The sequence below is a fragment of the Tachysurus fulvidraco genome, chromosome 21 (genome assembly GCF_022655615.1).
Source record: "Tachysurus fulvidraco isolate hzauxx_2018 chromosome 21, HZAU_PFXX_2.0, whole genome shotgun sequence".
NCBI lineage: Eukaryota > Metazoa > Chordata > Actinopteri > Siluriformes > Bagridae > Tachysurus > Tachysurus fulvidraco.
This window is the reverse complement of record NC_062538.1, coordinates 9,249,731-9,263,275: the sequence shown is the minus strand read 5'-3', so window position 1 is coordinate 9,263,275 and position 13,545 is coordinate 9,249,731. Positions and strand designations below refer to the sequence as shown.

Sequence of the window (13,545 nt, the reverse complement as noted above, 5' to 3'; positions counted from 1 at the left end):
TTGGACGGAAGGATAATTGACTCAGAGTTACTGGCTGCCAGCCAGTCGACTCTTACTGTACTCAGGTTGATTCATTTGGATTCTTTCATGAAGTATCATGAAGATCAGGGAACTTTAATTAAAGAGCCACAGCAAGCGTTAGTCAAGGCTAAGGTAACGCTTTGCTTTGCTTTGCTTAAGTGAATGACACAGAATGACACCACCTTAACAAGTGCTTCAAAAAAAAAAAAAAAACAAGAAATGATTGTTAAGCTACCTGTTTAATGACCAAATAACATTTTAATATACATGCTAATTTCAATTTTCTTACTGAAGGTTAACGGCAAATCTTTAAAATAAAAACAAGGCTCATGTCGAATCAAATCTGCTCTGTTTTAATCAGAACATACTGTAAGTGGCTTTATTCAATCAAAGCATTGTTTTGGTGTTTTTTTAAGGGCAGACTGAAGGGCATATGTAGATTCAATAGATGGGATACAGATTTAATGTTTATTTGTAACATACCTCACAACTACTAGTGTAATTTGATATGAGACATAAAAAAACCTTTTTAATGATGTCATCAACACAGTATCACTTGTTCTCTACAACCTTCTTGTCAATAGGTGGAGCTGAACAGAAAATACCGCATGCACACGGCCCAGCAGAAAGTCGCAGGTTCTATCTACATCAACTCTCGCTGCGTCTTCCTGAGGAAAGAGCTGAAAGAGGGCCGCTATGTCATCATCCCTACGACCTTTGAACCTGGCCAGCAAGGAGAGTTCTTGCTCCGGGTATTCACAGATGTGCCTTCAGACTGCAAGTAAACCTAACTGCTAATGCTTCCTTTATTATTTTTGTTTTGAATGCTTTGATGTTACCATTAAACCTCACATCCAGTGTTGATCGATCGAGTTGTTCTGATGTTCTGCGTTGGAACAGAGAGTTGACCCTGGACGAGCCTCCTCAGACGTGTTGGACAGGGATGTGTGGATATCCTCAGCTGGTCACTCAGGTGCACGTGCTGAGTGCTGAGGGGCTGCAGGGACAAGACTCTAACGGAGGTAAGACAGAGACATTCATCAAAAATGTTTGCAATTGTTTTGATTGTCAGGGATCAGCCCGAATTTCTGGCCATGTGTTATTGTTATTGTTGTCACGTGTCTGCCCCGCCTTCGTCTGCTCCTCCCTGTCTCCACACCTGTTCCTAATCGTGTCTCATTGTCTTGTGTATTTACGTGAGCCGCATTGCCGAATGCAGCCCGGAATCATTAGTTACGTTAATCCTTAGTTACGTTTAGTTATGTTTCGTCATTGTTAAGTGTCGTCATCTGTATTGCTTTAGTTCTCGTCATTTACTGTCTTTGTCTTTATTATTATTATTATTATTATTATTATTATTATTATTATTATTATTATTATTATTATTATTATTATGTATTTATTATTATTATTAAACCCCATTCATTTGAAGCTATCCTGTGTACGGGTCCGTCTCCTTCCTTCCCTGGTTGTGACATTGATAGTGCATACTGAAACATTTTTTCATACTTGTATCTGTGTCTTAAATGCCAGTGAGCTGTAAATTACCAGGCATGTTCATGGAATAGATTTACATTTAGCTGACACTCACAAAACTCCATAAAAGGTCATGCTTACAGACAGCTGAAAGGAAAATGACAATTAAATGGTAAAATCGACCACAGACATACCCTAACTCTGCCTCCTTTTTTTTTCTTCTGACAATAATTTTCTTTTGTTTTGCAAGTTTTAAGAGAGCTTTAACCAGTAAGATACAAGCTATACAATTTGGTAATTCTTTGAAGCAAACAGAAAAAAGAGATCTTTTGCTGATGTAATGTAGATAATACTCTGTAGACCCGGTTCAATTTTTTTTTCCTTAGTAAGTCAGGGCCTGTGAGTTCTTGTTCCTTTTCCTACTCTTTTATTTCCTCTCCTTTCCTCAGCTTAAAAAGCAGGAAGCTCGTGAAGGTACACAGCGACCTGCCCGATTCCCCAAAAGATTCAAAATGACATAAACAGCAAAGGCACTAAATCTTAGTGGCAATGAGCATAAATTGTTCTTCTGCTAGAGAAACACAGACTGGCAGACCCAGGGTGCCAAAACTATTAATCAGCCTGATACCTCTAATGTGCCTGTTTTTGTACTCACTGGTTAGATTTATTTTGCCCTAATGCAGTTTGTCTAACATTCTGCAGTTTCTAATAGGTGTAAGACTATTATATTTCTGAATCAAGACAAACTTTCAGCGCAATCACACTGACATACAGTAGTGTCCAAGGATTTGTCCTTCACTGTGAGTGGACTACCACTTAACGTTCTTATCTGCAGGTAGAAATGCAAATCTTGGCCAAAAATAGTAACCTCTCTGTCCATAGCACCATTTCCATTAACGCTCAGCCATATCTCTAAATGTGGACAGTAGCTATGGTGTTGCGTTAGCGTAAAAAAAAGAGCAGAAATCGCAAAAGTGGTACGTGACCAAAGGATGTCTTGTTCCAGCCTCAGATCCATACGTGATTATCACCTGTGAGGCGGAGAAAGTTCGATCACCTGTGCATAAGGACACACGATGTCCCAACTTTGACATCAAAGGGGTGTTCTATCGCAAAAAGCCAAAAGAAGGCATTCACATTGAGGTGAGTGTGATGTGTTTCTGTTTCTCTGGTTGTTATTAAAATTAATATTCACTATTCTATAATATTCAGATTCTACTATTGAGCCAGATAGCAACTAGGTTATAAAGGCAGTGTTTAACTAATACATTGGGGATAACTGCATAACTGCCAAATGTATAACAGAAGATAATTTTATATTGTAGCTTGAGCTAAACGTTTTCTTTTTTAACAGTCAAAAGTGGTTTAGAGTCAGCACATATAATTCCACGGGACCTTGCAGAAGTAGTAAAGAAATGGTATTTTACTACTAATGCTACATTGTAAAGTAGTTATTATTTTAGATTAGTAGATTAGCTACTGTATTATTAGACAATAGCAATACAATAAGAACGCCTGTAGCATATTTTGAAATCAGTTTAGTCATGTAATAAGAAATCTGGAAAGTAACATACTAGCCAGAATTTGACCAGCTCCACACAGGCTTTGGAAGCCAAGCTAGTTTTTTTTAGCGTTCACATTTTGTCCTGCACATTTTAGTGTTTCCCCCCTTTAACACGTCCACTTCAGCTCCGGATGCAGCTGTAATTAGATGATTCATTAGATCAGGTGTGTTAGAGAATGAAAAACACTTATATGTGCAGGACAAGGGGTACTCCAGGACCAGGCTGGGAACCTGTGAACTAACAGATCAGTCTATGAAGTCAAAGTTGACTAGCTCGGTTCTGCCATGGTCGATGGTTCTGACATAGCCACATAGTGAGTAAGATTTTACTGCACCACAAATCATATGCCATGCAAGCTCTTGTTGAAATACTGTAAATGGGCCTCAGCATGGCAAACCTGCAATTGGGTATTTACCCTTACTTTTGGCTTTCACTTCTGATTTCCCAATCTACTTCTCTCTTTTGCTTCAACATCTTCCTCTGACTGGCCAATGATGATGACAGATCTACAATAAGAATGTGATTGTAGACACCTTCCTGGGTCAGGTCACTCTCTTCAGTGAACCGAATGATCGACAGGAGCAGCACATTGTCCACCTGAGGGACAAGGGCAGCCGCCAAGACAATGACCTCCCCGGCATGCTGACCGTTCGCCTGATCACCTGCACCACGCTGACCAACATCTGACACCATACTGAACCTCAGCCCTGCTCGTTACCTCTTCCTTTCTTCTCTCTCGAGGGCCTGAAATCAAGGTATTCCTCATCCCTTGCTGAATACCCATATCATTTTGCAGTGCTCGCGTAGTATTCATAAGGGCTACACATTAGTTGTGCATGAGCAGCTGAGGTCGGTTCGGTATTGGGACCTTTGCGGAGTCTTCGCCTTGCGATCAGCCGCATGGTTTCCTGCTGCCAGCTTATCTCAACAAAAATCAGTTCTTGCCATCACTTTTTGTGCTCCCTCATGGTAATCCTACCAGTTCAGACTTGCATTACTATCTTACTTTTTTGAAGACCATTTAGGGATGCCTTGGATAGCGCATGACCCACCCGATCTGCTTTTTGAACAACAATGAGGATGACTCGAGTGCCTCTGAATTGCGTGTATTCTTCGAAATTTTTGGATGTGCAGCAGCATGCTTGGTGTAGCTTTGCAACAATACCAAGAAACAGGGGCACGCAGTTCAGCCACGACCAGCCGCCTCCGAGGACCAAAAGCCCATTCAGCCTCCATCCCCATAGAAACACCACTGCCTGAAGACCGTGACAGTTTAAACAGCTCATGTGTGTGTGAGTGTGTGTGTGTGTGTGTTTGCGTGTGCATGTGTGTGCGTATGCTAATCCAGAATAAAACCCCCTCAGACGACCCTTCAAAGGTCATGCATGTGTAAACAAACTATATAAATTCCAGCACTCATTTTTAGAGTGGAGAGCAGTCTGTAGGAGATGGGCATGTGTACAGTATACACACTTTGCATGTATACCTCACTCATGAGATAGTAACGTGATGTGACAGAATGCTGGATCTCTTCAGCTCTTGCCAAACAGCATGTGCCATGACGCGAGTTCTATTAGAACTGTTCTTCCACTCCACCAGGGGGTGCTGTACTAATGCTCTAGGAACCGCAGACTCTTTAACTGTCTTTTCCGATTGCTGATGTGCCCTTTTACTATGAACTACTAAAAAGCTCTTTATATAACTGCCATGACCAGCTTATGTGTTGCTAGCATTTTAGTTGCTTGTGTTTTGGTGGTAATGTTTGAACTGTTTATCAAATCTTATATTTAAATGTCACCTTTATTCATTACTTGAAAAGGGACATTTTTATCGTCACTTTTTTGTAATTTATGCACAATGCTCCATGTTGTCTTAAAGCGTATTTTGTTGCCTTTTTTTTTTCAAACAAGAAATGATGAGTGTTATTTACAGTCAGATATTAAGACAATAGAAAATTAGGATATGTTTTATGTTTCTAGCTGCAGCCCCAGGCACTAATGATGTGAAGACCCAGGCTTGGTGAAAGAAGCTTGTGCTTGGACAAAAGTATATTGTGCTTATAAAATGTAAAGTGCAGACATAGACACAGGATTTTAATTTAGTCCTAATCATTTCATTTTAAACAGAAATTAACTATGTATTAACAATGTCTTCTGTTTTTATTTTATTTTTTTTTCACTCAAAGGTAATGGTAGCTACCTCACCAACATTTTCGCTAGCTAGCTAACTTGCATAATGCTAGCTAGCTTAATATTTAACATACAGTTAGTGCCTGAAAATAGTAATTGCATTAGGGACATCAAGCTGCCCCCATGCCTTGACCGACTCCCAGCCCTTCTGCTTAAAATACATAGGATTTATCAATTGTCATTAAAGGAAGAGGTTCAGAGCTGAGCTCCTCTGCTTTAATAGGTGGGTAGGGTTAACTTCAGGGACAGAAAAATGTTACGAATATCCTAAAACGGCTCGACTAATCTGCTACAGTACATGAATAACGTATAATATTTTAGAGCATCTGACATATTATTTTAACTGAAACAGGTGACAAATGAAAGCAAAGAAAAAACATTTCTCTGTTGTAGGAGTATTTATTTATTTCACTGGCATGATTTGGCTTCAAATCACTACAGTTCAATACAAATCTATTCAGCACCTTTAATCTGAAATGAAACATTTCTATCTCTACGTGGGTGGTCTCTTTCAGGGTAACTGACCCTTCCACATGGGATGAGAGTTCACTGAATGTTTTGATCCAGATGAAAATGAATCATATGCTATGGCCTCCACAGTCACTAGATCTCAACCCTGTCAAACATCTGTGGAAGACGGAGTGGCGTGTTAGACAGCACTCTACCATCATCATCATCTAAACACCAACTGAGGTCATAGATTTTGGGAGAATTGCTCCAGAAGATTTTTAGGATCAATTTGTGTGTTGTGCTCATATGGAAGATTCAATAAGACGCATTCACAGCTTAAAATACGACACTGGTTTGAACCTTAAAATTAAACTTAATACCAGTTCAGCATTTTATTCCAGCAAATATCCAGGTCCAGCAATACTTTAAATCCATCCTTTAACTTCTCTACTTAAAAAAACAAAACAAAACTTGAAAGCATACTTGAAAGTAAACTTTGAGACTAAGATGAATTATTGCTTAATTCTTCAATGTTCAGTCAGAGGCTTTTCCCAGCATGGGGTGTGTTCTGCGGTGCTGCAGCTAGCTGTCACTCATTCATTTAGCTTCTGCATTGTGGCTTGTAGTAAATAGCGGTAAATAAGATATAATGATTTTCTGTCTTGGGGTTGTATTCAGAGTTGAGTTAAGCAAACATATCGAGGAGTTCAAACAGGACATCAGTATTCAAACCTCAGATACTTACAGACTAGACGGAGAGATGTTTTTGAGTTGTACATGGCCACAATTTAGTATCTTGTGGCTATAGTTAAAGGTTTTATTTGCTGTTTTGTTTTTTTTATAACAGTAACTTGTCTTGGATCAAGTGCTATTTTATAAACTGATTAAAAACTAGGGTGAAAGCCATATTTTAAAATAAACCCAAATTTATAGGCAATTTCTTGTATTTTAAACTGGTGGTATAAATGCTAATAAAAAGCCCATTTTAGGTGCTTGTACACAAGAAAAATCAAAAGCATAGACAAATCTGAATCCAGGAAACTAGCAAAAAAGTTGAATGCTGACATTAATTTTGGACTTAAATAGCCAACTCTGAATACAGCTCTTAGTCTAAAGCCTCAACTGGGAGACGGAGGTCAGACCGGTTAGCTCAGTAGTTCATGCATGAAGTGCCATAAAGTTAAGTGTTGCATGCAAAGGAGTAAGAGGCATAATGGTGAAACCAGACAGCCAGAGATAATGTGACTTCATTCAGTACTTAGAGATAGTGATAGAGTTAGAGAAAATTGATTGTGGAAGTTATTTTATGCTAAAAAGGTGTATCAGGGGACGATGAATAACAGGTAATCTGTTCCGGTATTATAGCCTGAGAATTTAAACAAACAAACAAATAAACAAATACATAAATACATAAATACATAAATAATCTAAGCATAAAGCACTACAGAGTACAATCCACACATTATAGTATATGTTCTGCTTTAAGAAAAATAACAACTTATGGTCATCATAATATACCAGGTATTTTGTGGCTTTCCTGAACTGAGACCTTTTCTACATTGCTCATCTTAATCCCTGTCTAAATTCAGGAAAATCACAGTTTATAGGTTTATCAAGCACTAGATAAAACCTCATCATTTCTGTCTACACTTGTCAGATCACCTCTGCTGAAAAAATACTTTTCCCCATTTGTATTCCTGTTGTGTTTTTAATGTTATAATAGCAAGATAAATGTAGCACTGTCCCACACAGGTCTGATACGTACAATCGTTCTATCTTTAAATACGAACAAGGCCAGTAACATCTATACCATCTTCTCTTTAGTAAACTCTTTTTTTAAATGTTTAGCATGTCACAGATCTAGCATCAGGGTTGCCAGGTACTGTAGGTGTAACAAAATTGGCTTCATTTCAAAAACTCAAACCCTCCTAAACTATGTACTTTTCTTAAAATTATGATTAATCTTACTTTCAAATATTTGCAAAGTAAAATCAACTCTGTATGTTTTTTGTTTGTTTGTTTGTTTGTTTTTTTTCTTATAAATAAAGCGTTATTAAAATCGTTAAAAAACATTTTCCAGTAAAAACCAGTATTAAAATCGTTTTCATTACAGTATTTTAATATTACAATATTATTAATTATATTCTCATGAATAAAGATAAATGAGTACACCTGTGTGCTATTACACAGTAACACGGTATACGTATTTTCTATTTTATTTATATTATTATATATTTTATTTTACACTAGTTACAATATATGAATTCAGCTGTTCTTTGAATCATAACCACATGCTGAAGAATTACGTTATAGGATGTAATATTTCTATATTCATTTATAAACCAACAGCAACTCTGAAGCCTAATGTTTTTATAATTGCATTACCAATTACATTACCAAACATTTAAAATGTCCCCATCTGAACCCACGGACAGGAAAACATGCTGTAATTCAACTCAGTCTGTTAGAAATGTTATACAGAATGGACTGGAAATTACAGTGTTCTTTTTATGTGGTATCAAACACACAATAAAAACTTTATACTACGTATATACTGTATGTAGAATAGAAGTCAAATTTTAGCATGCACATCACTTTTTTTGTTGTTGCTAGAATCAGAGTTTTCATAGCTGAACATTCTTGTAAAGATTTATTAGATTTCTTATTGGCATAATATAGATATTAGTCAGATTAAATTATCACTTGGATTGAATGGGTTTTATCCAAACTTAAAAAAATATATATGTTGGCCTATAAATATGATCAACTTGAATTTTATGACAGTTTTAATATAATAAATGTGTTGTGTGGTTGTCAAGTTTTTAAATAAATTTAAAAAAAATCTCTCTAGCGCTAATAAACGACCCAGAATTACTTACTGAGGTTAATATTTCAAGAGAAATGATTCTGTATTGAGAAGATTGAGATTGGGGTTTGAGGGGAAAAAAGCGTGTCTTATAATCCGGAAAAAGCTCAAGAGGTGTTTATATATATTATATTCAGCAGGAAAATTTCAATGCACTTTTTGCTTTTTGTCTTTGACATGTTTGATTTGTGTAAATGCCACAAAGGTGATTAAAATTTCACTCTTTATTTGTGGAGAGCATTTGTTTGTTTGTCGGTATGTTTATTCCTTCAGTCCTTTATTTCCACTATTTATTTATTTATTTATTTATTTATTTATTTATTTATTTATTTATTCAGTTATTTATTTCGTTATTTATTCATTTATTTATTGGGTCTTTTTTGTTTATTTAATTATTTGTTTATTTATTTATTTGTCTGAATTCCCTGTACTTCTTTTGCCAACATTCAGACTGTAAAGCTAACACAATGTGTTTTTACTTTTTTCTCTTTTTCTTTTCTTTTTATATATCACAATGTCTCAGCCTTGCGGAACATATTTAGGAATGCACAATTATTAACACGATGCTTAAATTCAGTACGAGCTCTGTGCATGTCCGTATTCCAGGCGCAGGTTTACAGCCACACATGTACGCAGACTGTTCTACATTCAAACCCACACCACAACATGCTCTTTGCGCTGTGGAGATACGGACGCTGCTGCTCATGCATGTGCGTTGCAGCCGGTGGTCAGTGACGTGAACGTGTGTATGCTGAGTGCTCAGCTTCAGCCAGGCATGAATGTATGTGGCTGATATAACTGATATATTTCTCTAAATGGCCTGCTGGACATCCAGTTTCATGGGTGTTTGAATACTATTGAACAATTTCATGGAGATATTAATCTGTATTAATGTGTTTGATTAAACTTTTCAGCAGTTTGTAAGTTTGAATGAAAAATAACAACTTTTTAAGCACTCAACATTTCTACTAAGGCAGAATGCCATTCCTGGGTGTTTATGTTCTCTTCTGATTAGGGCTGTTACGGTTTCACGGTTAGTGAATTATTTTTTTTAAAATGCTGATTAAAATGCTTTGACTTTTTTATCAGTCCCCGTGTAGTTTTTCTTTTTTTAACCCAGTCTAGCATCTTATTCCAGTAGTTCTCATCCCTTTTGTGTCTGTCTGCGTCTCCCAGGAAATATTATCACCCCATCCTTTGGGACGTCCTTTTTGTGACACGACTGCACTAAAAACCATTAGGCTGCGTGATCTGCTACTGCTGTAAACATGTAACATTGCTACCTCTGCTGCACCTTTTCCCACGTTCACTTTTAGATTTTCATTCCTCTTTGCCTTTCTTTGTAGTTCCTCTCTCTGTTAGTTAGAACAACATAATATAGCATAAATGGCTGCCCACTGCTCTGTGTGTGTGTTCACTGCTGTGTGTGTGCACTTTGGATGGGTCAAATGCAGAGAACGAATTCTGAGTATGGTTCACCGTACTTAGCCGTATGTCATGTCACATCACAAAATACAAGGATTTTTAAAGACAAACCATAATAAATTTCCTTTTTAGTTATCAACCACAGTTTTGGCTTGTGTGTGTTTTTTTAATAGCCAGTAATACTGTGACATGATGAAACCATGTTATTTTTAGACTAGGTTATTATACCGTGAATATTACAAACCGTAATATCCTTACTCTGATGAACAGCACAACCCCATCTGTTCACTCCCTGTTTGGGATGTGCTGGCTTTCTGGCCTGCATCGCTGCATGTACTGTATGTACTGTGACTAACTGGAAGCTCTGCTCAGACAAAAAAAACATCCCAAATGCTGAAATGTGCCATGTCTGAATTCTCAAAGTTTCACGGAGCGGCATCGCCTTAAGATTCAGAGAATGCTTGTAGAGAGTGTGATGTTTTCTTCTTGTTCTTCTTCTTCCTCAGTCTTGATTATAATTTGTCTAATTTACAACAAATCGGACATCCGGAGAATGAGCTTGTGATACTCTTGTATTTTTCTGCCTACGTTGAACATGAAAGCTATAGCTATAAACTGAAAGATATAAACTTGCATGATGACATTCTCTATATGGTAGCAGACGCTGAGAACTTTATAACAAGTCTCTTTTAGCAACATTTTGTACTCCTTCATTGGATCTTTTATATCCGCCCATCACAATCTTTGTGTTAAACTAAACTGTAGTCTGTCTACTTTTATCGATTATATGCGTTGAGAAAGCTGTATCTTGTGTATATTTTAGTGTTGTTTTTATTTATTTGTGTGTTCCCTGGGTTACACTGTGGTTTTTTTCTATTTACTCTCGAAGTATTTATTTTCTCTATTTTGTATTTTATGTCAACTTGTGGCATGACTTTGAAATAAAATATTAAAAATCTCATTTTTGGTTATTTATTCTATATTCCCTCATTACTCTTATGAATGCATCTATTAATTCTTTATATTAAGGATTGTTATAAGATACAGCGAAGCAGAAATCATAAAGCTGTGGCATACATATAGCACAGATTTATCCATTATGAGCAAGCCAGAGGAATCAGTGGCCAGAATAAACTCTGAGATTAGGAAGAAAACAGACTGAAAATGGAAACCATCTTCATCTGGGTGACACCGGATTATAACAAATTTGCCGTCATTAATTATTTTTCAATAACATTCCCCCTTCCAAGGTGGATTTTTAATTTTTTTTTATTATATTTTTTTAAATATCAGAGCACTTTGCTAACACTAAACAAGTTCATTTCTTAAAGAATGACACATCATAATTTTTTATAATTTGATGAAATACTAATTTTGTTCAAAATGGAATATTTATAATCCATTTAAAGTTACCTTTGTTACCAATGTTTTTGTTATCAGGTACATTATAACATCCATAAGCAGTCACTCCCTTGGCAGCATCTCTTATTCTCTCTTTAAGCGCTCTTCAAGACATGAGTGTCACGTAATTGAGAAAATATAAAACACAAACTTTTCTGTTTTAGTGGTGGAAAATTTACTGACTGACACAAAGAACTGATGCTGGTGATCTTTAAAAAACTTCTCATGCTGCAAAACCATCACACCCTTTAAACAAATACATACAGCACCCTTTTTTAAGCAGTTTTAATATTAGTGCCATTCAAGTCCCTGTGCGTGTTGTTACTATAGAAAAAATAACACATTATCCTCTTGTCCAATCAGCATCGAGTATTCTACAGATGCCTTTTCAATTGTTTGTATTGTAATGGTGTGCTGTGTGTGACGTTGTTCTGTACTCGTGTCATTGCCCTAAACATGTTATTCATTGATAAGATCAGTCACACCCAGCTTCCATTTTTAGTTAGAAAAGCACTGACCTTTTCCCAGACACAATCTGAGACAGACTAAGAGAGAGAGAGAGAGAGAGAGAGAGAGATGGAAGCAGTGGGTGAGAGACGTGACCACAACAGTGTGGTGTATTGACCGGTAGACCTTTGTATCAGCTGTTCAATCTCGTGGCTCCGTGTGCACTTTAAGCCCTCCCTCTTTAATCAGGATCATGAGTGGGGCTGAGTGACACCCTGAATGATTCACTGCTCTACTGCTGCTGCTGGATCCAGCATCTCTCAGCAACAGGTACCAGGTTCATCTCTTCACAAAGACAGAGAGAAAAAAGACCAAAAAAAAAAAAGACGAGGAGTTAGGTGTGTTTTAGGTGTGTACACGTGGATAGAAGTTTGATGGATGAGTGTATAGCTCCTGAGATTCGCTTCTGAGCTGGTGTTCTTCCTGTGCCTGAACCTGTGGACTTACCTCAACTGTTTCCAGAGAATTAGGACAAACTGAAGAAATGGAGTGAAGAGAAAGAAAGAGAAAAGCAAATTTGTCCATTTGAAAGGTAAGTAAACTTTCAGAAGCAGGATTTAAGCCGCCTAGAGCACCACATGCTCTACTGGGGCTTTACTCAAAGCCTCTTACTGCTATTTTCTATTCTCCACACCACACCAGGCCTCAATCACAGGCCCTTTACCAGCTTAACATGAGGCTTTAACATGTTTACTGTATGTCGATTTGTTTGCTCACACCTACAGAAGATGATCAGAGTTCACTCTTGAGATATTATGTGGCATACATAAGTGCTGTGAATTCTTAAATCTGATTGGTCAAAAGGTCAGAAGATGCAGAATCATTTTCTATAACGAAAGCAACAAATCTAAGCATAATCTAAGATTTAGTAGAAACAAAAAAAAGCTATGACTTTGTTAGAACATATATTGTTATATTTTCTTTAGGGAGATATGTATTTATTATTTAATTAAAGAGTCATTAAAAATCATTGGTAAATTGCTGTGCTATAAAAAAAACACTTGTTAAACACTGCTAGGAAAATCGTGTGTGTGTGTGTGTGTGTGTGTGTGTGTGTGTGTGTGTGTGTGTGTGTGTGTGTGTGTGTGTGTGTGTGTGTGTGTGTGTTTGCAGATGCATATCATTTTAAAAGAGCATGCTATCATTCTAGTTCATATTCTAGTTCTAGTTCAGTTCAATTCAAATTTATTTGTGTAGCTCTTTTAACAATGGCCATTGTCTCAAAGCAGCTTTACAGAACATAAGAAACACAATACAAACATTTAATATTATACAAAGATTAATGTAAAACAAAAGTTAAAGATTAATATTAGACTTATATTTAAATCTGTTTGTATTTATTGCCAATGAACAAGCTTGAGGTGACTGAGGTGACTGAGGTGGCTGTGGTGGGGAAAAACTCCCCGAGATGAAAGAGGAAGGAACCTTGAGAGGAACCAGACTCAAAAGTAAACCTCATCCTCATTTGGGTGACCCTGGAGGGTGTGATTATAAATATACAGTCTGACAATTGTGTATTGATGAGGAGGTTGTTGTCCTCAAAGACCACATGTTCTTGCCATCTCCTCTTAGAATTTCTGAATACTTCATGTAGCAGAGTCCAACTAGAGCTGGTACATCTCTGGAGGCCTCAGGATCCTCACAT

General features: G+C 37.0%; 2 protein-coding genes across 5 annotated transcripts in view; both read left to right on the top strand.

Moving 5' to 3' along the window:
- Positions 1-8,882, top strand: part of capn5b (calpain 5b) — a 43,983-nt gene extending 35,101 nt beyond the window's left edge. For 2 of the 4 annotated variants that reach the window (XM_027134198.2, XM_027134197.2), the window contains 4 exons: positions 606-802; positions 922-1,043; positions 2,504-2,640; positions 3,567-8,882. In XM_027134198.2, coding sequence (XP_026989999.1) covers positions 606-802; positions 922-1,043; positions 2,504-2,640; positions 3,567-3,749 — 639 coding nt within the window. In that variant the 3' untranslated portion in view covers positions 3,750-8,882. Of the gene's footprint in view, positions 1-605; positions 803-921; positions 1,044-2,503; positions 2,641-3,260; positions 3,376-3,566 lie in introns of all 4 variants that reach the window. The other 2 variants (XR_003438696.2, XM_047805958.1) reach the window with 2 other exon arrangements.
- Positions 8,883-11,969: 3,087 nt separating this feature from the next.
- myo7ab (myosin VIIAb) overlaps positions 11,970-13,545 on the top strand; it is a 47,518-nt gene continuing 45,942 nt past the window's right edge. Inside the window, exon 1 of the mRNA XM_047805466.1 lies at positions 11,970-12,432. The gene's annotated coding sequence lies outside the window, so the exon portion shown is untranslated. The remainder of the gene's footprint in view (positions 12,433-13,545) is intronic.